Below are 26,582 nucleotides of genomic sequence, written 5' to 3'. Positions count from 1 at the left end.
TTTAACATTCTCTTTTATTACTGTATGTTTTTATACAATATTTGTCATTTATAAATAAAGGTACTGTACATGTTTCATATACACACACACACACACACACACACACACACACACACACACACACACACACACACACACACACACACAGTATAGATTATAATTCTTAAATACATTTTATATATTAAATTTTCAGATTATTAAAGACTGTATATGAGGACAGGCAGGATTTAATCAATGCTGTCCTCAGGATGTGTCTGGATCTGACTGCTTTGTCTCTGTGTTCACAAACTGCTGCATTGGAATTTTGTTTATTAAATCATTCTTTATAAAAGACAGACTCACCAGGACATTGGTGGAGTTCAGCAGTATCGTGGTCACGGCTGACATGATTTTCTACATGGCAGGTGATGTTTCCTTGATGGTCTTGTTCCAGTGTGACAGTGCTGGTCCCGTTCTCCAGTTGAGGGAGTGTGTTAAAGTCAGAAGTCCAGCTGAAGTGAAGGTTGTCTCCATCAGCAGAACAGGTCACTTTCATGACTCCAGAGGACAAGCAGCTGTAGGACACTTTCACTGAGGACACCTGAGCTGTAGATTAGAGATAAACACCTCAGAATAAATTACTAAACACATTATCAAACCAGAAATAAATAACAAGTCATAAACACAACAAAATAATCTTAAAAATAGATACAGCAAAAATATATATATTTCTAATAACGTTAAAACCCCAATTGTTTTTGTTAATCTGTATATTTGCATTTTTAATTAGGTGAAGCCTCGTTTACATAAATAAATTGTTGTCGACTTCAGGAGAGCGCACACTCAACATGCTCCTCTGACCATCAACGGTGCCACTGTGGAGAGAGTGAGTAGCACCAAGTTCTTGGGTGTGCACATCACAGAGGACCTCTCCTGGACTGAAAATGCAGCAGCACTGGCCAAGAAATCACAGCAGCGTCTCTGCGCAGAGCCAGAGCCATGCCACCCATCATGCACACCTTCTACAGAGGCACCATCAAGAGCATACTATCACGCTGCATCACTGCGTGATACGGTGCTTGCAACGCATCCTGTAAAGACACTACAGCACATAATGAGAGCAGCTGAGAAGATTATTCCACCCACCCATTACACAGCTTCTTCAGTCTGCTGCCATCAGGGAGGAGACTGCGGAGTCTCCGAGCCAGGACCAACAGATTGAAGGACAGCTTCATTCATCAGGCTGTCAGGAAGCTGAACTCGCTCTCGAACCTGCCTCCACTTCCCTTTTCTGCCCCAGGCACCACAGATCTATGAACCCAACACACCCCACCAGATCCCACATCCCCAGGTCCTTCCACTCCCCCCTCCCACTAACATACGACAACATGCACCAGTCACTTTGTGCAGCATTGGTCTGCTCATTTTTATCTGCACTTTACCTGCATATGCCTTGCACTGCTTTATTTAAATTCCATTGTTAATATTTTGCACCTTGGGATTGAGAGAAATACAATTTCAATTCTCTATGTATGTACTGTACATGTGGAAGAGTTGACAATAAAGAAAACGAACTTGAACTTGAAATATGAAAATATAAAAGAAAATCTTGAGAGAGACAATAGTGTGGATGTACATTTCTGCATTTTTTAATTAGATGAAGCCTCATTTACATAAATAAATTTTAAAATATAAAAATAAAGAGACTTTAGTGTGGACGAATGCTTATATTTTATACATTCCTGAAATAACTTGTAGTGTGCTGTGTGATGTGATTAGAGGTTGTGTGGTCCTACCTTCAATGTTCACCTGGAGAGTAGAATTGCCGTTACTTCTCCCGTCTACATCAAAGGTGTTTAAAGTGTATGTTCCAGAGTCGCTCCTCTCTGCACTGGTTAGTATCATAGTTTTATTATCATTAACAAACTGCCATCTTGGGAGACGTGGTGTTGGTGTTGGGGAACTTTGGGTTTTTCTATATCTTATAATTAAACTAGTGAACTTTAGGTCAAACCCATCCTCCAGCGGCATTTGCAGGTGCAGTCGTTGTCCCACAGCTACATAACACTGATTACTCTGATTAAATCTACAGACAACATGATCCTGAAACAGTGAACCTGCAGAAGAAGAAAAAAACATCAGCATTCTGTTAATATTATTGTTAACTGAAACACACCTCTGATCTGTATAAACTTTAAAACAGTATTTTCTCCAAGTGATTATTTACATAATAGGTTTATACTTATATATAATCTTAAGTGATTGTATTTGTAATACTTTTATTTTGACAAGTAATCCAACTCGCATTCCCGGAAGTACAGCAGGAGAGCGAGAGAGAGAGAGAGAGAGAGAGAGAGAGAGAGAGAGAGAGAGAGCTCATGGCGAGTGTAGTGTTGTGTTTTGTGACGCTTGTGCGATAAAGATACTTCACCGAAGATTATCGAGGTTTAGAGTATTGAAGACAACAGTACTAAGTTACAGTGTTTATAGTGACCCGCGTTCTTTAGTAAAAAAGGAGGTTTTATTAGTATTCGTTCCTACAAGATGTGTTAGCAGTTAGCATGACGCCGTGACATATCGTCAATGCCGTTGTCGTTAAACATAATCCGTAAAATTTATTTACGATTAAAATGGCAGGGAAATCATTCTAACATCACAGTTGATTAAAGGATAAATGATATTTCAGAAAACTGTTGTGCAAGTGTTTCTCTGAGGTAGAATTTTTCTACCAACATCATCCAAAGTCTATTTTACAAATAAAGCAAAATTGCATGAAAACAGAAAATAACAATCCCCAAAAATTGTATATATATCAGGGATGTTGTAGAATCTTTTAAATGTAGCACATTCAATTTTCAATTTTTTTGTATTGCGCTTTCAAGAATGCACATTTTCTTAAAGGAGCTTTAGAGAAATATAGAAAAACAATAAAGTTTAAAAGTAAATTAATATTTATCTCTGATTGTGTTTATGTATTTGTATTAAATATTATTAGATTTTTGTCATTTCGCCCAGCCATAATCTGTACTGTGAAAACTTTACTTGCTTTAGACTCCTTTAAATCTACATCTTAACACTGATGATGTGTAACACTCTCACAGAACATCCTCCAAGATCCAAACCAGTCTGGCTGTAAAGCAGCACATTCGACACAGACAGCCCAGAGTTAATGTATTCAATGTTAGAGACTTAAAAGCACTTTTGTACATCGCTCTGGATAAGTGTGTCTGTCACATGCTGTAAATGTAAATGTAATTAATGGAAAAGAAAATTGGACACAGGGTTAAACAATAGGATCAGAATTATTATATATTAAAATATATTTTAGACAGTTTAGTGCCTTTGGAAGTCTTCAATTTCTTAGAATTTATTTTTTACTAAGACATAAATTAATTGATTGAAGAAAAACATTTGAAGTGCAGGAAGTTTTCATTAAAAGCTGACCGATTTACTGATATCTGATCTCACAGGTTTAAACTACATTTAGACCATTTCTCATTTCATAAAGCAGAAACTGTACAACTGCACATGTAGTAAATAAATGAATCATGCATTATTAGAGGATAAAACTTACCCATGACAACGTGGGTGTAAATCAACAGGACTCCAAAAATGACCTGTATTCTCATTTTGTCCAGAGAACAATCCTCTCTCTGTACTTGATGGAGATCTTGGACCTGAGTGATGAACGACTACAAAAGCAAGATGGAGCTTCTTTTACAGAACTAATAATACTTTACTGAGAAACAGGAAGTTCCATACACCATCTACACCCCTTGACTTGAAAGTGGTAAAGCAAGCCTGTGGTTTGTTCGTCTTGTCTGAGGAAATATTTTACTCACTCATACTTACATGGTCATACAGGGTCTATAAACCTCTCATAACAGCCTGGTCCTTTTTAGGTCTCATCATTGTTGTGTTTCCCATTTCCCCCATGATCACGTTCTCCTGTGTTGGATTATCACTTTAGTGCCACATCATTTAAGTTCCTGTTTTCTCATTGTGTCTTGGTCTTGTTACTGTTGATGCTACAGTGTGTCTCATCCTTGTCCTCATGTTTGTATCTTTTCATTCCTAGTGCTTTTGTTTAGAGTTGTCCTGCTTCACATATTTAGTTCTTTTTGCACATTATAATAAATAGAATCTGCACTTACATCTGCCTTTGTTTGTAAGTATTACCCATCCATTTAATCCTGAAATCCTGAGTTTGACATTCTGCATGTTTATTTCAGATAAATGTGAAAATGATTAAAAATCAATGATTCATCGTTTATTTCTTTAATTCTTCATTTAATTGTTTTTTTTTTTTTGGAACCAAGCACTGCAATTGCTCTTCACCAGGAACACAAACTGAGAGAGTTTAATATATAATTTTATATGTTTTATTATTCAAAAGCAAATATAATAACAGACGTTTTGGAGAGTTACAGCAATATGTTCTCTATTCATTATTACAATATAGAACAAATTTGAAATGTATATGTACGCTTTTAAAAAACAACAAAAAAACACATTGACTTGGCTGACTGATCAACTAAGTTTCTGCCCATAAGTTACCAGGGGTGTAAAACCTCATGTGTTAATTCTTAAGGCACGATTTCACACACACTCAAGAACGCACGATATCACACACACACACACATGAACACAGTCAAACTGAACAAAAACTTTTTTTGGCATTATTTCAAAGAACAAAAAGGAAATACGCTCTAGTCTTATATAGTGATAGATAATACAGTACATTAATAATAAAATGAAATTATTTTTACAATAAACAAAATAATTAAAAAAAATATCATTAACAAATACAAGCCACAGAAATTTAAATCAATTCAATAGAAAGTTTTAGACATAAACTGAAAATACATTTAGAGCTGAACAATGTTAGACATTTTGATCATATATTTCACTCACGTAACACTTAAAAATGGTAGAAAACGGCCTCATAAAAAACTGACACTTCTTTTTTTAAAGAGAAGCTGAAATGTTGGTGTTAAAATAATTGAGCAACTCAGTGTGTGAGCTGCTTAGGAAGCTGCAGCTTTGTGGGTTCAACACTGAAAACTGCAACAAGAAACTTCCTTTTATTTTCTCTTCTTTTTCATTTTCATCTAGACCCAAAAGCCTTAGAGGAGATGCAGAAACACAGGCAAAACTCCACACAAACAAGTTACAGTAATTAACAGTCATCAGCATTAATGCCACTACTCCTACCCTGGTAAATACAAAGGTAAAACTGTGTCCTCAAAAGCTTTCATGTTTTAAACTTTAAATGGTTATATTCCTGAGATATATTATATCCTGGGTTAACTGCAAAAGACCCTTAACCCTCTGTTTGAGCTGCTAAAATTATAGTATACTGTAATGTCATTTTATGTCTTTTGGTGAAACATGATCCAAGGTACGTTATATTTTTGGAGCTGGGTATAAAAAAGAGAAAAACAGAAATGGGAACTGATTTCCTAAAACCTTTCCATAATATTAGTGAATGGTGAAATGCTTGTGTTGACAGAGCAAGGTTTTGCTCCATGATTGTGTGCCTGAAGCTCTACTCTTACACTAGGTGGGCCTGGATGAGGCAGTCTGTAGTAACACAGAAGCATTAACTCCTGGCTCTAAGGGATCTAAGTTCATATGACAGCCAATGCGTAAGGTGAGCAGATCTGTCTGTATGGTTCTGGGCCCGGCAGCCAAAAGGCACCCTTCCAGGGCATGAACTGGTAGGGGCTGTGGAAGTGCCCTCTAACGGAGATTCAAGCCATGATCAATAAAAATTATATTAACTATAACTATAGTCTCTCTCAGTATTTCATTTTACATTTTAATATTTTTATACAAATGAGGCTTCATTTAATTAAAAATGCAGAAGTGTATATATTGTGATATTTTAAGCCCATTGTAATGCTGTGATTCTACAGTGGCAGCAATTTAATAAAATATTAAATATTTTTGAAATGTAAATCTAATTTCTAAGTCTTATGTACTGAATGTGTGAATGCTGAAATAAAATCTGTTTTAGTTATTATTAATGATTTTAGTATTTTTTTAACGTAACTCACCTACACACTCATTTGTTCTAAACTGTTCTATTGTCTGTATATACTGTAGCATACAGTTAAGGAGGAACAGTGACAGGAAGAACGTCATCATCAAGAAGGGCAACCATTGACTACAAACATTTCCCCTTTAAAATGTCTAAACTGTCTAGTGTGTGTGTGTGTGTGTGTGTGTGTGTGTGTGTGTGTGTCCTGCCATGGGTTATTAACTCATGCAGACTGTCCAGCAACTTGAGTCCCCTGGGAAAGGCTCCTGCTCAAGAGTCCAGGGTTTACTAATCTACCCCGGTTACTGCAATATGTTATTTGCAAAGCATCTTAACCCTAAAAAGAGCTCAAAAGGATCAAAAAGTCTTAGGAGTAATGAGGAGTACTTTTAAGAGGCTTTAAGTGTTTCTTCAGCAGAAGGGAAAATGGCCAAAAGGTGAAGGAGAAGACATGTACAATATTTAATACTGATAGATGCTACAGATTAGATCATGTAGGGATAACATAGATAACATCTATAATATATTCTATAATCCCTACATGATATAGCCTCAAATATCTTAACATAGAGACAAAGTGAAGCTTATATTAGACCATAATGTCATATGTGTCATAAAACACCTCCTCTCTAAGATATACGTTTGTATTTTCCTTGCTCAGAATTGCTTTGAGATTGGTCTTGAATCACTCTTAAGATAAGATTCCTCGTTCGATTTTTTAAGTTAAATTAGATATCATTCATAGAATATTTATCATTGGTCACTGGGTGCATGTCTTGATGGTGTACACGGCATCATTGACCAGCTACATCAAGTGCATTGTGCAAGGCAAGTACAATGATGACGTGACCGTCTCCCAGACCATCACCACACGCTCCAACCGGAAGCCACGAATGACTGCTAAAGTGAGTGTGCTGCTGAAGACTAGAGACCTAGCAAAGGGCAAAACTGTCCCAAGCCATCATAGAATCAAAGCACACACAAGCCTAGACAATCCACAGCCACTTCCAGGACAGCGGAGAAACCCGGCGCATGTGGCATACAGTACAGGTGAACTACAAGACAGCTTCACCTGCCTGTGATAGTGATGCCTCCCTCCCAGATGCACTGAATGACTTCTAAAATCAGTTGCGGAACAATGTAGCGGGACGGAAGACCATGCTTTGAGAAGTGCTTTAAGGAGGTCATCATGAGGCACATCAAGACCCAGTTACCACCCTCACTGGACCCCCTACAGTTTGCATATAGTCCAAACTGCTCTATGGACGACGCCATTGCCTCAGCCTTTCATGTAGCCCTCACCCACCTGGACAATATAGACACTTACAGTATAGACAATCATCCCTCAGCACCTAATTGAGAATATGAGCCTGCTGGGAATGAACACCTTCCACTGCAACTGGATCCTGGACTTCCTGACTGGGAGACCTGTCAGGAACAGCATCTCCAGCACCACCACACTGAGTACTGGAGCCCCTTAGGACTGCATGCTCAGTCCACTGCTGTTCACCTTGCTGACTCACGAATGTGCAGCAATACCCAGATCGAACCATATCATCAAGTTCACCAATGACACGACTATGGTGGGTCTCATCAGCAAGACCAATGAGTCAGCATACAAAAAGTAGGTGCAACAGCTAACTGCCTGGTGTAGAGCCAACAACTTGTCTCTGAATGTTGATAAAACTAAAGCACAGAGGGAACAATCTGCTGAACGTCGACGGATCATCCATAGAGATCATCAAGAGCCCCAAATTTCTTCGTGTACAGTACATCTATCGGAGAACTTCACCTGGTCAATCAACACCAGCTTCATCAGCAAGAAAGCCCAGCAGCATCTATTACAAAGTCTGAGAAAAGCCCATCTCCCGCCCCATCCTTACTACGTTCTACAGGACCACTGAAAGCATTCTGAGCAGCTGCAAAACTGTCTGGTTTGGGAACCGCACCATCCTGGATCGCATGTCCCTGCAGAGGATATTGAGGACAGCTAAGAAGATCATTGGAGTCTCTCTTCCTTCTATCATGGACATTTACACAACACGCTGCATCTGCAAAGCCAACAGCATTGTGGATGACCACACTGAACTGAACTGAGCACAACACACACACACACACACACACACACACACACACACACACACACACACACACACACACACAAAACACACACACACGCATATGTATGGAATGCAATGACCTACGCCACCTACGCACTCCAATTTACATCCATGTCTACAGCACCATCATACCAAACTGTTTACATGCTGTTTTGCATACTTTTTTTGCTCTTTGCACATGCTGTCTCACGTTTTGACTGCTGTTTTGCACCCTACCTTACAATACCTCATGTAACTGCTGCTATGATACAAATGTGTTCCTTCCAGTATTTCTGCACACGAAAAATTGATTGAACATACAGTATTTACATTGGTCACTGTTTTTGTGTATTGTCTTTTGTGTATTGTCTTGTATTTGTTGTTTGCACTGTCTTTTGTTGGGTGGGTTTGGTTTGGATGGGTCTTTTGTAGGATGGGTTTGACCTAAAGACCACTGATTTAATTTTAAGATATAGAAAAACTCAAAGTTCCCCACCAACACCACGTCTCTCAAGATGGCAGTTTGTTAATGATAATAAAACTATGATACTAACCAGTGCAAAGAGGAGCGAGTCTGGAACATACACTATAAACACCTTTGATGTAGACGGGAGAAGTAAAGGCAAATCTACTCTCCAGGTGAACATTGAAGGTAGGACCACACAACCTCTAATCACATCATAAAAAAACGTGCTTACACATTTAATATTAAAGTTTGCACTTCTGATGTTCTAATGAAAATAGTCGTCCTATTTTACAACAAAATTAACAAACTAGTTTTTAAACTAATTCAAACCACCCTTTACATTGTGTAAATACATGCATTAATAGTTGGTTAGTTTTGCTATGACCAAAGGTGACTTTCTGTATGATGAGAGTTATAATTTATTGTGTTCCGTACTGATAATACTTAATTCTGTTATCAGTGGGTTTTGTAAATGGGTGTTTCAGATATTGACTGAAGTGGTTTTTCAAACAGAGAAAGAAGAAACAATAGAAAAATCAAGCACACACACACACACACACACACACACACACACACACACACACACACACACACACACACACACACACACACACACACACACACACACACACACACACATATGCACAATGAACTGTATGGACTGCAATGACCTACACCAAATTATACATATATATTATATATATATAGACCACATTATATATATATATTAGTCAGGAATGGGAAAGACAAAAAACAGGGGACACGGGGAACACACTGACAATCATCCCTATGTGTCCAATAGAAGGAGGAAGGAGAGACAGAAATTAACAACAGACAAATAAACTATAATAAATACAGCACAATTCAAAAGCTACTTAAAGATGCCTACGTAAATAATGGTTCTTATATGCATATGACCTGCAGTTGAAAAGCATACCAATTATACATTTTAATTTATTTTCAGACCCTACTTCTGCACAGTCTACTGATGGTACAGTAAGTCTCATCATTCCTTATTGTGTGGAGTTTTGCCTGTTTCTGCATCTCCTCTAAGGCTTTTGGGTCTAGATGAAAATGAAAAAGAAGAGAAAATGAAAAGGAAGTTTCTTGTTGTAGTTTTCAGTGTTGAACCCACAAAGCTGCAGCTTCCTAAGCAGCTCACACACTGAGTTGCTAAATTATTTTAACACCAACATTTCAGCTTCTCTTAAAAAAAAAAGCTGTACTTAAGAAGTGTCAGTTTTTTATGAGGCCATTTTCTACCTTTTTTTAAGTGTTACGTGAGTGAAATATATGATCAAAATGTCTAACATTGTTCAGCGCAAAATGCATTTTCAGTTTTTGTCTAAAACTTTCTATTGAATTGATTTAAATTTCTGTGGCTTGTATTTGTTAATGATATTTTTTTAAATTATTTTGTTTATTGTAAAAATAATTTCATTTTATTATTAATGTACTGTATTATCTATCAATATATAAGACTAGAGCGTATTTCCTTTTTGTTCTTTGAAATAATGCCAAAAAATTTTTTTGTTCAGTTTGACTGTGTTCCTGGTAAAGAGCAGTTGCAGTGCTTGGTTCCAAAACATAAAACAATTAAATGAAGAAATAAAGAAATAAACGATGAATCATTGATTTTTAATAATTTTTACATTTATCTGAAATAAACATGGAAAATGTCAAACTCAGGATTTCAGGATTAAATGGATGGTTAATACTTACAAACAAAGGCAGATGTAAGTGCAGATTCTATTTATTATAATGTGCAAAAAGAACTAAATATGTGAAGCAGGACAACTCTAAACAAAAGCACTAGGAAGGAAAATATACAAACATGAGGACAAGGATGAGACACACTGTAGCATCAACAGTAACATATGCGTGTGTGTGTGTGTGATATCGTGCGTTCTTGAGTGTGTGTGAAATCGTGCCTTAAGAATTAACACATGAGGTTTTACACCCCTGTTAACTCATGGGCAGAAACTTAGTTGATCAGTCAGCCAAGTCAATGTGTTTTTTGTTGTTTTTTAAAAGCGTACATATACATTTCAAATTTGTTCTATATTTTAATAATGAATAGAGAACATATTGCTGTAACTCTCCAAAATGTCTGTTTTTATATTTGCTTTTGAATAATAAAATATATAAAATTATATATTAAAGTCTCTCAGCTTGTGTTCCTGGTGAAGAGTAATTGCAGTGCTTGGTTCCAAAAAATAAAACAATTAAATGAAGAAATAAAGAAATAAAAGATGAATCATTGATTTTTAATCATTTTCACATTTATCTGAAATAAACATGGAAAATGTCAAACTTAGGATTTCAGGATTAAATGGATGGGTAATACTTACAAACAAAGGCAGATGTAAGTGCAGATTCTATTTATTATAATGTGCAAAAAGAACTAAATACATGAAGCAGGACAACTCTAAACAAAAGCACTAGGAAGGAAAATATACAAACATGAGGACAAGGATGAGACCCACTGTACCATCAACAGTAACAAGACCAAGACACAATGAGAAAACGAGAACTTAAATGATGTGGCACTAAAGTGATAATCCAACACAGGTGAGCGTGATCATGGGGGAAATGGGAAACACAACAATGATGAGACCTAAAAAGGACCAGGCTGTTATGAGAGGTTTATAGACCCTGTATGACCATGTAAGTATGAGTGAGTAAAATATTTCCTCAGACAAGACGAACAAACCACAGCGCTGCTTTAACACTTTCAAGTCAAGGGATGTAGATGGTGTATGGAACTTCTGTTTCTCAGTAAAGTATTATTAGTTCTGTAAAAGAAGCTCCATCTTGCTTTTGTAGTCGTTCATCACTCAGGTCCAAGATCTCCATCAAGTACAGAGAGAGGATTGTTCTCTGGACAAAATGAGAATACAGGTCATTTTTGGAGTCCTGTTGATTTACACCCACGTTGTCATGGGTAAGTTTTATCCTCTAATAATGCATGATTCATTTATTTACTACATGTGCAGTTGTACAGATTCTGCTTTATGAAATGAGAAATGGTCTAAATGTAGTTTAAACCTGTGAGATCAGATATCAGTAAATCGGTCAGCTTTTAATGAAAACTTCCTGCACTTCTAATGTAGGGAATGTTATTTTTCTGTTAATGACTTCAATCAATTCATGTTTTAGGAAAACATTTAAATAAATTCTACAAAATTAAACTGATCTAAACTGTCTAAAATATATTTTAATATATAATAATTTTGTTGTTTAACCCTGTGTCCAATTTTCTTTTCCATTAATTTCATTTACATTTACAGCATGTGACAGACACACTTATCCAGAGCGATGTACAAAAGTGCTTTTAAGTCTCTAACATTGAATACATTAACTCTGGGCTGTCTGTGTCGAATGTGCTGCTTTACAGCCAGACTGGTTTGGATCTTGGAGGATGTTCTGTGAGAGTGTTACACATCATCAGTGTTAAGATGTAGATTTAAAGGAGTCTAAAGTAAGTTTTCACAGTACAGATTATGGCTGGGCGAAATGACAAAAATCTAATCACAATATACAATACAATACAAATACATAACCAAATTCAAATAGAGATAAATATTAATTTACTTTTAAACTTCGTAATTGATTTTCTATATTTCTATAAAGCTGATTATATATATATATAAACCAGATGGTGATTTGTGACCTTTATTTCTATGATTCTTATAAAGTAAATGACAAAAAGAATTATGCATGCATTATGTTCTTTGACTGTGTCTGCGTGAACTGGATGCGCAAAGGAATTCTTGCGTAATCCCTGACCATTTGTCCCTCTCACAGCTCAGGGTGTCAAGTTACAGGCCTGTTTTCACACCAGAGTGATAGAGAGAGAGCCTATGCTTGTTTAAGGCCTTTCAGACTGAGCCTGCAGCCTTTTATTTCAAAGTTATATAGTAAACAAGTACACAAAAACGCTGCACCCGACGACCATGTCCGTAGAAAATATAATAATAAAAAAAATAATATAAAATCCTTTTTTGGTCTTTTGACTTGAATTTTTTTTTTGGTGAAAGCCAAGACATGTGGCTATGACTCTCAGTTGTTGTTTTGTCCCTAGCATGTTCCAGAAAAATAAGATTAATCAGTTTATCAGGTAAACAACCCAGGCGGAAATGAAAACCTGCATTCAAACCCCTGTAACTTTGTGCCAGTAAGGCCTAGAATCAATTTCTGAAACTAGAGAATCTCTTCTTTCAAATGAGACCAGGCTCACCCCTGTGTGTCAAAGTATGTGGGAGCTGTACCACTTTTTGTTGGGCAAGTCATATAAGCGGAGATCCTAAATAAACTTAAGTACTAAACAGTCTGAGGTCTATGTTGTCATATATTTTGCTTCATAATGCACCACACATTTTCAATAGGAGAGAGGTCTGAACTGCAGGCAGACCAGTCTAATACCTGAACTCTTTCACTATAAAGCCACACGTTTGTAACACATGCAGAATAAATCTTGGCATTGTCTTGCTAAAAAAAGGAGGGCTGTCTCTGGAAAAAAGATGTTGCTTGATGGCAACATTATGGTACTTTTTCTTATGCTACATATATATATTCTATATTAAATGCAAAAAATAAAAATAAATAAATTAAATACTACAAAAAAGGGAACATGATCTTGCTGTCAGACAGAAAGTATGTATCTTTGCACAGTTTATTTAGTCATTTATGTTTTGTTTTATTTTTTAAAAATCAATGCGGTCATCCTTATCCTGAACCTTTACCTCTAAAGTTGAGTTTTTACAAACATTTTGTAAAAAGTGAAAAGTATTTAAGAGAGCTTATGACTAAACCTTGGAACTACATTGGCTCCTCAAACTGTCAGTCAAACCTCATAACTCTGCCCTGCTTCTATAGTAATAAACTGCTGCATGCAGTTTGGAGATCTCTGCTTGGTTGCAATGCAAAGTTAGGCTAAGTAAAGAACCAATGTTTGAATAAGTAACGTTACAGCGTTTTTTTAACTCAGAAAACACTGTCTATAAAGGCTAATGTTTTTTTTATTATTTAAAGTCTTTGTCAGATATTTGCTGTGTAGTTGTACTAGCCACTACTGTTTTAAGTACTGTTTTACCTTTCAAATCATGAGATATTGTACACATGTATTCAACAACAACAAAAACTGAGTGATTACAATAAACTTTATATCCTGTAAGTTGAAGAAAAAATAATGCAATGCACTTATTCCCACAGATGCAGCTGTTTTCATAAAATGTTAATACAGAAAAATGACGCACTTGTCTGACCATATATAAAGTCATAATACTTAAATCTATTTAAAAAATGCGAGGTGTTCGCCCGACTGAATCATGTCTTTTTTTTGTTTGAAAGAAAGACATTTTTTCGACTTTCACACAAATACGTAAGATTTACATTTATAGAAATTCTACAAAAATAATTTATTCAACAGCATGATGATGGCTTCATTTAAGCATTGCAGTATTTTAAATATTAAAACCATAAAGCTTTAGAGAAATAACTCTAAACATTTGCGCTTGGTTCATCAAGAAATTTGCATGAAGCGTGAGGCTAGTTTAGTTTTTGAAAAGAACATATGGATTGATATGTATTTCTTTTCTCTGTTCATTTTTTTGTTGATGGTTATATGTTTCTGGTGGTTCAGGAGGGATGAGCTGCTGACATGGAGGAGAGCAACCAACCATCTACTTCTTCTTATCCAGGTTTAAATACTTTCTTGATCTGTGTTTGAAAATGACACTCGGGTGATCACCACACTTAAATCACCACAGAAGCTTTACATGCTACATTTTTTTAAAAAATTCTTACTTTTAGTTATCCTCTGTTTCCTGTGGATGTTGGTGTAGATGTAAAATGCTACAATCAGAGATATCAGGATGATGATTTCCAAGAGCCACACAGACACAAACACCATGAAACCTGAAAGAGAGAAATAGCATGAAAATAAAGTCAGTACACAATCATTAGTCTCAGGGAGGGAATTAGTACATACAGGAATGTAAGAACATCAGAAAAATAAAGAAATTGAAAGACTTCACAATTATACTGTGCTGAACTGGTCAATGCAGAAAAAGAAAGAAAAATCACCATATTAAGCAAATTATTTATTGAAAAGCAACAATAGAAACTGCTGATATTGAATCATTCTATAAATAGGTGTTTCCGAACTTTTGAATTGTGCTGTATTTATTATTATTATATTTGTTGTTCTAGTAATATCTATTACCATAATTTCCGGACTATTGAGCACACCTGAATATAAGCCTCACCCACTGAATTTTAAAAAAATTATTATTTTGAACATAAATAAGCCACACATGTCTATAAGCCACAGGTGCCTACAGGTACATTAAAACAAATTAACTTTACACAGGCTTTAACGAAACAAGGCTTGTAACAAAAAATAAAAAATTAGCAGTCAACAGTAACTTACCAAGATAGTCATTCGTCACTATCTTCCTATCTTCCTATTTTTGTTTTGATTTTTAGTTTGTGGTCCCGACTCAGTTTTCTGAAGCATTTATCAAACATCGGAGACCCTACCTTTAACCCGTTCGGCAATTTCATTGGTCTAATGAAAGCTTTATGACGGCAAAAAACTGAGCAGATCACAGAATTAGTTTTTTTTGAAAAAAGAAAAATTTGAAATCAGGAAAAATCCATATTAGCCGCATCATTGTGTAAGTCGCAAGGTTCAAAGTTGCGGCTTATAGTTCGGAAAATACGGTACAGTATATTTGTTTCCTAGTTGAACTAGGTTGTTAATGATGTACTTTATGTGGCTAGGACAACTTACTTTCAGTCCGTAGCTCTATGTTGTTGAGATGTCCTTCTGGAAAGTATGAAGTGCTCTAAATCTCTTTTTTAAACAGGTACAATGACTTGGTTTTCAAAAAACACAGTGGATCAACACCAGCAGATGACATTGCAGCTAGAATCATGACAGACTGTGGAAACTTAACACTGGACTTCAAGCAACTTGAACTATGAGCTTCTCCACCCTTCCTCCAGACTCCAGGACCTTAATTTCCAAATGAAATACAAAACTTGATCTCATCTGAAAAGAGAACTTTGGACCAGTGGGCAGCAGTCCAGTTCTTCTTCTCCTTAGACAAGCTAAGATGCCCCTGATGTTGTCTATGGTTCAGGGGAGGCTTAACAAGATGAATATGACACCTGTAATCAAATTCCTTGACACATCTGTGTGTGGCAGCTCTTCATACATTGACCCCAGCCTCAGTCCATTCCTTGTGAAGTTCACCAATATTCTTGAATCGATTTTGCTTGACAAGCCTCTCAAGGATGCGGTTCTGTTGGTTGATTGGCACTTCTTCCTTCCACGCAACTTTCTGTTATCATGCTTGGATACAGCACTCTTTGAACAGCCAGCGTCTTTGGCAATGGATGTTTGTGGCTTAGCTTCCTTGTGAAGGGTGTCAATGATTGTCTTCAGATCAGCAGTCTTTCCCATGATTGTTTAGCCTAGTGAACCAAATTGAGAGACCCTTTTGATGGCTCTGGAAACCATTTTATGCATCTGATTGGCATGGCAACATATTCAAATTTTTTGTTTTTTGTTAAAAATTAGCCAAAATCATCACACTTAAAAAACCAAAGACGTAAACTACTTCAGTCTGTGTGTACTGAATATATACAGTATAATATGCAAGTTGCACTATTTGAGTTGAATTACTGAAATAAATGAACTTTTCAACACCATTCTAATTTATTGGTATTTCCTGTACAGATAAAAACACTATTCATGTGTGTTACGTTTTTCCCAGAATGGTTTACAGGACATCAGGTTAAGACTAGAGGAATAAATCTGGACCAGACTGATTTACTTTCATGTAGTTTCATGTAGTTTTTACCAGACATCTGGCTGATTTGACTGAAGACACCTGAGCTGTAGATTACAGATAAAGACCTCAGGATGAATTACTATAGACGCTGTATGATTAACCACATATTCAAATACAATATGCAAGAAGAAATACATTTAAATATAGATATGACAAATAAAAGCCTAGATTTTTTTTGTTGTTTTGTTAAGTATGTAAGAGAAGCCACATTTGCATAAACACTGCAAATACTAAAATATTAATAGAAACTTTGAGAGAGACTATAGTGTGGATGAATGAATGTTTATATTTTATACATTTATGAAATAACTTGTAGATTGCTGTGAGATGTGATTAGAGGTTGTGTGGTCCTACCTTCAATGTTCACCTCAATGTTCACCTGGAGAGTATAACTGCCTTTACTTCTCCCGTCTACATCAAAGGTGACTAATGTGTATGTTCCAGAGTCGCTCCTCTCTGCACTGGTTAGTATCATAGTTTTATTATCATCAACAAACTGCCATCTTGGGAGAAGTGGTGTTGGTGGGGAGCTTTGGGTTTTTCTATATCTTAAAATTAAAGTAGTGGCCTGTAGGTCAAACCCATCCTCCAGGGACATTTGCAGGTGCAGTCGTTGTCCCACAGCTACATAACATGGATTCATCTGATTAAATCTACAGACAACATGATCCTGAAACTGTGAACCTGCAGAGGAAGAAAAAGTCATCAGCATTCTGTTAATGTTATTGCAAACTCAAACACAACTCTGATCTGTGTAAACTTCAAAAGTCTGTGTTTATCTTCAGCAACTGATTTACGTATTTGTTGGATTTTATTATAAGTAAATAAATAAATAAATAAAAAGTAGAAATAAATAAAATTTCAGCAAACTGTTGTCTCTCACTGAAAATTGTGTTCTACATGAAATTTGCATTTTTTTCCAACATAATCCAAAGAAATTTTAGTTATATATTGAGCATGAAAAATGACACAATATACAGTATATGATTCCCCATTTGCATAAACACATAAAAAACAATAAAATATATTGAATATTGTAGAATCATTTTGTAGTAATGTTTTTAAGTATTGTGATGAGATATTTTAGTCTGGTTGCTTTAAAATCCTTTAAAGCTTCATGTTAACAGTAATGATGGGAAAAAAAGCCTGTGCAGGGTTAAGCATTAGGATCAATTCTGTATGTCAACATATGTATGAGACCATTGACTATGACATACTCGGTGTTCACAGAAAAAAAAAAACTATATATATATATAGCACTCTTGAAAGGCATAGAGTGGGTGGGGTTAGTCACTAATGTCTGTTGGAGTGGGTGGGGTTAGTCACTAATGTCTGTTGGAGTGGGTGGGTATAGTCACTAATGTCTGTTGGAGTGGGTGGGGTTAGTAACTAGTGTCTGTTGGAGTGGGTGGGGTTAGTCACTAATGTCTGATGGAGTGGGTGGGGTTAGTCACTTGTGTCTGCTGGAGTGGGTGGGGATAGACAAGAATGTCTGTGGATGTGTAAAGAGAAATTAGCTATATATTTCTGTTGTGGGTGCAAATAAGGTAAACATTAATTTTTATTTAATTTAAACAGTAAATATTAACTATACATTTGCCGTTTTTTTCTCTGTGTTCACAAACTTCTGCATTGGAATTTTGATGCAACATATGCGTAAAGAAAAATCACCATATTAAGCAGATTATTTAGTTAAAAGCAACAATACAAACTGCTGCTATTGAATCATTCTATAAATAGGCGTTTTCGAACTTTGGAATTTCGCTGTATTTATTATTAATATATTTGCTGTTCTAGTTCTATCTATTATATTTGTTTCCTAGCTGCACTAGGTTGAAAATGGTGCACATTTTGTGGCCTGGACAACTTACTTTCAGTCCTTAGCTCTGTGTTGTTCTATGTAGCTCTGTTTAGTGTCATGTAGCTCTATTTATAGAGCACTATTGTCCAGGAGAAGGACTGTTCCCTTTCAGAACTCGAGCTGCGTCGAAAGGCTATGGGAACGCCCCTGCATGGCCGCGCTCTGAAACACGTGTGTAATCTGACCAGTAGGCGTTGGGACGTGATGTCATCGGTGGGTGACGTCAAGTAAACATGATACTAGTGACTAACCTCACCCACTCTAACAGACACTAGTGACTAACCACACCCACTCCAACAGACATTAGTGACTAACCCCACCCACTCCAACAGACATAAGGCTGCGAGATGGACAAGACGCTAGCTTCTGCTCGTTCAGGTAAGCGCTGTTTTCTGATACTGTGTTTTTCTGATCGAGTGATGGCTGGCAGAGAAACTTCCGAAACTGTGTTTTTCCGTGTCCCCGTTTTATTACTGGGAAGGATTCTCACGATCGATGCATTGTTTGCTTGGGAGTGGAGCATGTATAATCGGCTCTCGAGGGAGTCTATTGCTTGAGTTGCAGCCACTTGGGTATGCGCACGCTTCGCTCCCGGAGAGCACTCTTCGAGAAGAGCGCTCTCCCTCGTGGCGCCGGTCCCGCTCTTGCCGAGGCAAAGCGGCGCCGGCGCTTGTGGGGTTCGCAGGTCAATTTAGCAGCGGGATTGGAGGCGGATGAGTTCTCTCCAGCCTCGTCTGCTAAATCGAGCTACGGCTCGAGAGGAGAAGCAGGCCCGATGGCTGCCTCTTCTCCCGGCGTGAGCAGCGTGGCATTACATGTCTCTCCCTCCGAGGAAGGAGAGCTGATGGATGCTAGCGAGCCCGTGGGCTCCTCACAGCCTGTGCTGTATGAGGAGCTCCTCGAGGTCGTGACACGAGCCGTAGCCAAGCTGGATTTAGATTAGCCGGTGGAGCAGCAGAAGCAGCGCACACCCAGTAAGCTGGATGAGCGTTTCCTGCGCCCTGTGTCACTGTGCCCTGCGTGGGCCGTTGGGCAGTCCATGGCGGCCCTGGTGGACACAGAAAGGCATCTGTGGCTCACCTTGTCCGACCTCCTGGACAAGGATCGAGCTGTGCTACTGGATGCACTGATGGCTCCTTCTGGACTGTTTGGTGATGCTGTAAAGGTGGTCGTACACAAGTTCCAGGAGTCTAAAAAGTAGACGGCTGCATTTCAGCAGTACCTCCCTCGGCGATCTCGTGGGGCTGTTTGGGGGCAGCCCCAGCCTGGTCCTTCCGGGCACTGTGAAGCCCAGAGACAGAGCGTGGCCACCCGATCTACGCGGGCGGGGCCCAAAGGCCCGAGGCGACGCTCTAGGCCCAGGAACGAGCAGGGTGACCTGAGGGTCACCCTCGCCTCAGACAAACGGGCAGTGGTGCATAGATCCTGATGATCTACGGTTGGGGGGATGGGGCACACCACACGCTACGGTGCCCATCCCTCCCACCGGGGCGCTAGGCCGTTGGCTCTGCAACAGGATGTGCTCCAGAGCATGGCCACCCTCCAGCGGGCACCTCCCTCCACTTCCGCCCAAAGTCTCGGTATGGATGGGGGAGACCCGCGGCCTCTCAGGAGGTGTCAACGGCCGCAGTACGAGGCTCCGGCCATTCGGGTCATGGAGGCCGGTCTGTCAGCCCTGCCACTAGATGTGCTTCAGGGCGTGGCTTCCCTCCAGCGGTTTGCTCCCCACATTTCCACCCGAAGGTTCGTTGTGGAAGGAGAGTGTCTGCCACCTCTCGTGAGGCGCCATCAGCTGCAGGGCTTGGCCCCAGCTGCTCTGAGTGGGTCAGAGGCCAGCCCTGAGGGGCTGGTTCCCCTAAGGAACTGTCTGACAGCTTGGGAGGAGCTGCCAGGAGTCTCCCGGTGGGTCCTGCAGACCATAGAGAATGGCTACACGGTTCAGTTCGCGTCCTCTCCTCCCCATTACAACGGGATGTGTCCCACCCTGGGGGGACCCAAGCAGGCTCTGGTACTGGAACGAGAAGTGCACACACTCTTGAAGAAAGGAGCCATCGAGATCCCCCCCCCCCCACCCTCGGTTCGAGAGTCAGGCTTTTACAGCCCGTATTTCATCGTTCAGAAGAAGGATGGCGGGTTGCGTCCCATTCTAGATCTACGCTCCTTGAACCGCTCTCTCAGGAGGCTCAGGTTCAGGATGCTCACCCTCAGGGAGGTCGTGACTCAGATCAGATCAGGGGACTGGTTCGTCACAATAGATCTGAAAGACACGTACTTTCACGTTTCCATCCTTCCTGCACACTGGAGGTTCCTGAGGTTTGCTTTCAGGGGCGAAGCTTACCAATATCGGGTCCTCCCGTTTGGCCTAGCACTCTCGCCCCGCACCTTCACGAAATGCGTCGACGCAGCACTGACCCCGCTGCGGCTCCAGGGCATCCACATTTTAAATTACCTCGACAACTGGTTGATTCTGGCTCAGTCGCCAGGCATTGCGTCGTCGAGATGTTGTCCTCGCCTGCATGAAGGTGCTTGGGTTTCGGCTAAACGCCGGCAAAAGCATGCTCTCTCCAGCACAGAGAACCACCTTTTTGGGCGTGATATGAGACTTGGCCAGGATGCAGGCACGGTTGTCACCTGCTCTGGTCGAAGTCATCCTCACCTCAGTCAGGAGAGTGAGGGAAGGCCAGCCACTCACTGTGAAGCAGTTCCAGCGGCTGCCAGGGCTCATGGCTGCGGCGTCCAGCGTAATCCCGCTCGGCCTCCTGCACACGAGGCCCACAGCTCTCGTGGCACATAAATTGCCTGGAGATGATGGCGGTGTTTTTGGGGTTAAAACACTTCCTCCCGGACCTGCGAGATCGCCATGTATTGGTCTGCACGGACAATACTGCGGTGGTCTCCTACATCAACCACCAAGGGGGCCTCCGATCTCGCCCTTTGTACAAGCTAGCATGAGCGGTCCTCTTGTGTTCTCGGGACAGACTCCTCTCTTTGAGGGCCATTTATATCCCGGGACGGTTGAATGTCAGAGCAGATGCCCTGTCGAGGCAGGGGCCAAGACCTGGGGAATGGTGTTTCCACCCCGAGGTAGTGGAGTTCATATGGCGAAGGTTCTACAGAGCCCAGGTGGATCTGTTTGTGACCCGGGAGACCTCGCACTGTCCCCTCTGGTTCTCTCTCTCTCTCACACACCCAGCCCCATTAGGTCTGGATGCCAAGGTACAGTCTTGGCCGAGGGTACACCTGTACGCCTTTCCTCCGATTGCACTGCTCCCTGGAGTTCTGGAGAGAGTTCACCGGGATGGAGTCCGTCTCCTCCTGGTAGCACCTCGATGGCCGGGCAAGCCATGGTTTACGGATCCAGGAGGGATCTCCTCTCACAGACGGGCGAAACCCTGGTGCACCCCTGCCTAGAGCTGTGGAGGCTGTGGCCGTGGCCCCTGAGGGGGCACAGTTCATAGCGTCTGGCTTCTCTACCGAGGTAGTAGAGACCCTTCTCCGCTCCAGAGTTTCTTCCATTTACAGCCCCCAAACAGAAGTGACAGAACCGACTGTGTCCAGTGCGAGCACTGGTCACTTACCTCCGCAGGACGAGTCCGTGGAGAGAATCGGTGCAGCTGCTCGTCTGCTACGGCCTTAACAGGAAGGGTTTCCTGGCCGCTATGCAGACGTTGAGCAGATGGGTAGTGGATGCGATTGTCGGCTCACAAGCCCTCTGGCTTCCCCGCACCGTCCGGGGTCCGAGCTCACTCCACCCGGAGTGTGGCGGCCTCTACGGCTTAGTCTGTTGGAGTGGCAATCCAAGACATGTGGCGCTGACACGTGGCGCTGCGGATTGGTCCACCCCGCTGACCTTCATCAGGTTTTATGACCTTGACCTCAGAGCCACCCCGGGCTCCTATGTGCAGGTGCCGAGGCCCTCACTCTCTACGAAGGGTCTGGTCAGTGTGGTGTGATTGGACACTCGTTCCCATAGCGTTTCGACGCAGCTCGAGTTCCGAATGGGAACGTCTCTAGGTTACGATCGTAACCCAGTTCCCTGAGGAACGAGACGCTGCATCTCTGTGCCACACTCCCTGCATCCCTGTGGCACTTACCTTCTCTCGCAGGAGCTAGCGTCCTGTCCATCTCGCAGCCATTTGTAGCTTCCTGTTTACGCGACGTCACCCGCCGATGATGTCACGTCCCAAGACTGATTTGGACAAGTCGGACTGATTTACTTTCATGTACAGTAGTTACAAGCAAGCGGTTTGATATGAAGCTTGCATGACTACAAAAAGATGCTGCGCGGTGCATTTATGGCTCAGTCATGCATCTTTTCTTAGTTTGTTTATGTTGTAAAATAAGACCAACTATGATCATTAGAATATTGCAGGCAGATAAACTGGGGTGATGTGGCTGAGGTTGAGGAAAAGTGTGTTATACATTTACTCTCAGTAGGTTTTTACCAGACATCTGACTGTTTTGTCTCTGTGTTCACAAACTGTTGCATTGGATTTTTTTACTTCAAACCATTCTTTATAAAAGCCAGACTCACCAAGACATTGGTGGAGCTCGGGACATAACGGGACATAGACATTATATTACATATTACATTACATATATATGCAAGCAGAAATAAACATAAATATAGATGTGACAAATAATGATTTAAGTTCTAACAACATTAAAAGCCTAGATTTTTTTTGTTGTTTTGTTAAGTATGTAAGAGATGCCTCATTTACATAAATACTGTAAATATAAAAATGTAAAAATAAATCTTGAGAGAGACATTAGTGTGGATAAATGTTTATATTTAATGCATTTATGAAATAACGTAGTGTGTTGTGTGTTGTGATTAGAGGTTGTGTGGTCCTACTGTACCTTCAATGTTCACCCGGAGATTATAACTGCCTTTAATTCTCCCGTCTACATCAAAGGTGACTAATGTGTATGTTCCAGAGTCGTTCCTCTCTGCACTGGTTAGTATCATAGTTTTATTGTCATTAACAAACTGCCATCTTGAGTCACGTGGTGTTGGTGGGGAACCTTGGATTTTTCTATATCTTAAAATTAACCTAGTGGACATTAGGTCAAACCCATCCTCCAGTGGCATTTGCAGTTGCAGTCGTTGTCCTAAAGCTACATAACACGGATTCCACTGATTAAATCTACAGACAACATGATCCTGGAACAGTGAACCTGCAGAGAAAGAAAAAATAATCAGAATTCTGTTAATATTATTGCAAATTGAAACACACCAGGATTAAGCATTAGGATCAATTCTGTATTTCAACATATGTCTGAGACCATTGACTATGTCGATGCAGGCAATCAGAAAAAATAAACTATATATTTTGAACTATTGAAAGGCACAGAGAGGATGGGGTTAGTCACTAGTGTCTGTGGGAGTGGATGGGGTTAGTCAAGAGTATCGGATGTTGTCAAATTGTATTATAGTAATCTGTTAAATAAATTCTATATTTCGTAGAATTCATTTATTTAGTTATTTGTTTGTTTATTTTATTAAAACATAAATTGATTGATGAAGTCATTCATAGAAAAAAAACAACATTCTCTGCTTTTGAAGTGCAGGAAGTGTTCATTAAAAGCTGACCGATTTACTGATATCTGATCTCACAGGTTAAAACTACATTTAGACCATTTCTCATTTCATAAAGCAGAAACTGTACAACTGCACATGTAGTAAATAAATGAATCATGCATTATTAGAGGATAAAACTTACCCATGGCAACGTGGGTGTAAATCAACAGGACTCCAAAAATGACCTGAATTCTCATTTTGTCTAGAGAACAATCCTCTCTCTGTACTTGATGGAGATCTTGGACCTGAGCGATGAACGACTACAAAAGCAACATGAAGCTTCTTTTACAGAACTAATACCACTTTACTGAGAAACAAGAAGTTCCACAGTTAAAACTATTACCACTCATTTCCTCTAGTGTTTGTAATGAAAGAAAGAAAGAAAGAAAGAAAGAAAGAAAGAAAGACTTAAATAGATGCATGTTTAAGCAGTTTATTAAAATAAAATCTTACTACTGAGAACTGATCAATGAACAGCTGTCTGTTGCTGATGAAAATGTGATTCTTTATTAATACAAAGTATATCAGAATGCACAACTTGTAAGTGAGAACTTGTGCAGTCTGCATCTCAGTACCATCTCTGTGGTTTGGTCATCTTTGCAATTTCTTTTTCTCTATAATGTCTCACAACATCCTGTTTGTTTTGGCCTCCTCACAGTCACAAAAGCAGGACTGTGGTACAGGACCATTGTCCCTGATGTCATATCACTGTTTAAGTCTATAATAGCTAAAACGTCTAAGCAGTAAAATACCAATGTATTTATAGACTTATAAGTGCAAATAGAAATATATAGACTGGTTAATCAGCTGTTTTTACAATTTATAAAATATTTTTATTTTTGTATTATTTATTGATTAATTATTATTAAGTGTTGAATCATGTTTTTGTTTGAAAGAAAAAGACATTTTTCTGACTTTCACACAAATACTTAAAATTTACATTTATAGAAATTCTACAAAAAATATTTCTTCAACACCATGATGATGGCTTCATTTAAAAAAGTGACGTGACGTGACATACGGCTAAGTACGGTGACCCATACTCAGAATTTGTTCTCTGCATTTAACCCATCCAAAGTGCACACACACAGCAGTGAACACACACACACACACACACCGTGAACACACACCCGGATCAGTGGGCAGCCATTTATGCTAAGGCGCCCAGGGAGCAGTTGGGGGGTTTGGTGCCTTCCTCAAGGGCACCTCAGTTGTGGCCGGCCCGAGACCTGAACCCACAACCTTTGGGTTACGAATCAGACTCTCTAACCATTAGGCCATGACAGCCCCCTTTAAGGCCATGACAGCCCCCATTAAGGCCATGACAGCCCCCATTAAGGCCATGACAGCCCCATTAAGGCCATGACTGCCCCCATTAGGCCATGACTGCCCCCATTAGGCCATGACTGCCCCCAAAGCATTGCAGTATTTTGAATATTTAAAAATAAAGCTGAAGATAAATAACTCTGAACATTAGCTCTGGGTTAATCAAGAAATTTATATAAAGCATATCCTCTGTTTCCTGTGGATGTTGGTGTAGATGTAAAACACCACAAACAGAGATATTAGGATGATGATTTCAAAGAGCCACACAGACACAAACACCATGAAACCTGAAAGAGAGAAAGAGCATGAAAATAATGTCAGTACATACCGTTAGCCTCAGGGAGGTTATTAGCACATACAGGAATGTTAGAACATCAGAGAAATAGAGGAACTGAAAGACTTAACATTATTATACTGTGTTGAAAAAGCAAAAAAATGTCATATTAAGCAGATTATTTAGTCAAACGCAACAATCGAAACTGCTGCTATAAAATCTTTCCATAAATAGTCACTTATTGACTTTTGCTGTATTTATTATATTTAAATGTTGTATCACTTTAATGAATGTGTGTTTTCCTTCGTCCCACAAGCTACATATCTAATAGCTCACTTTTGCCTGCCTGAAAGTAAAAAGCATCCCCTAGGACACCAGTCCCCATGTCCGTCTCTTGTCTCAACCAAATCTGCAGACAACAGGATCCTGAAACTGCAAATCCGAAAGCATGTTAGGTTTCGGGTCAAAGTTAAGGAATGATGAGACTTACTGTACCATCAGTAGACTGTGCAGAAGTAGGGTCTGAAAATAAATTAAAATGTATAATTGGTATGCTTTTCAACTGCAGGTCATATGCATATAAGAACCATTATTTACGTAGGCATCTTTAAGTAGCTTTTGAATTGTGCTGTATTTATTATAGTTTATTTGTCTGTTGTTAATTTCTGTCTCTCCTTCCTCCTTCTATTGGACACATAGGGATGATTGTCAGTGTGTTCCCCGTGTCCCCTGTTTTTTGTCTTTCCCATTCCTGACTAATATATATATATAATGTGGTCTATATATATATAATATATATGTATAATTTGGTGTAGGTCATTGCAGTCCATACAGTTCATTGTGCATATGTGTGTGTGTGTGTGTGTGTGTGTGTGTGTGTGTGTGTGTGTGTGTGTGTGTGTGTGTGTGTGTGTGTGTGTGTGTGTGTGTGTGTGTGTGTGTGCTTGATTTTTCTATTGTTTCTTCTTTCTCTGTTTGAAAAACCACTTCAGTCAATATCTGAAACACCCATTTACAAAACCCACTGATAACAGAATTAAGTATTATCAGTACGGAACACAATAAATTATAACTCTCATCATACAGAAAGT

General features: G+C 39.5%; 3 protein-coding genes across 4 annotated transcripts in view; 1 reads left to right on the top strand and 2 right to left on the bottom strand.

Moving 5' to 3' along the window:
* Positions 1-26,582, bottom strand: part of LOC113659134 (carcinoembryonic antigen-related cell adhesion molecule 5-like) — a 569,148-nt gene that overhangs the window by 127,724 nt on the left and 414,842 nt on the right. The window contains exons 10-11 of the mRNA XM_047801199.1: positions 1,776-2,096; positions 343-585 (exon numbers count right to left, since the gene is read on the bottom strand). Of these exons, the coding sequence (XP_047657155.1) occupies positions 343-585; positions 1,776-2,096 (564 nt within the window). The remainder of the gene's footprint in view (positions 1-342; positions 586-1,775; positions 2,097-26,582) is intronic.
* The window catches only part of LOC113659135 (carcinoembryonic antigen-related cell adhesion molecule 5-like), a 109,238-nt gene that overhangs the window by 71,483 nt on the left and 11,173 nt on the right, over positions 1-26,582 (top strand). The window contains exon 1 of one of the 2 annotated variants that reach the window (XM_047801217.1): positions 11,243-11,531. The exons of the other annotated variant lie outside the window; for it this stretch is intronic. Coding sequence (XP_047657173.1) covers positions 11,477-11,531 — 55 coding nt within the window. The 5' untranslated portion in view covers positions 11,243-11,476. Of the gene's footprint in view, positions 1-11,242; positions 11,532-26,582 lie in introns of those variants that run through there. 2 annotated transcript variants of the gene reach the window in all.
* LOC113645826 lies at positions 12,760-24,651 on the bottom strand. Its single transcript, XM_027151717.2, has 5 exons — positions 24,034-24,651; positions 23,171-23,488; positions 16,804-17,133; positions 14,396-14,506; positions 12,760-14,308 (listed from the first exon to the last, which is right to left on the bottom strand). The coding sequence occupies exons 1-5, from the start codon at positions 24,086-24,088 to the stop codon at positions 14,292-14,294; spliced, it is 831 nt and encodes a 276-aa protein (XP_027007518.2). The 5' UTR covers positions 24,089-24,651; the 3' UTR covers positions 12,760-14,291.

The sequence above is a fragment of the Tachysurus fulvidraco genome, chromosome 15 (genome assembly GCF_022655615.1).
Source record: "Tachysurus fulvidraco isolate hzauxx_2018 chromosome 15, HZAU_PFXX_2.0, whole genome shotgun sequence".
NCBI lineage: Eukaryota > Metazoa > Chordata > Actinopteri > Siluriformes > Bagridae > Tachysurus > Tachysurus fulvidraco.
The sequence above is the reverse complement of the archived record's forward strand: the minus strand, read 5'-3'. Positions and strand labels throughout refer to the sequence as shown.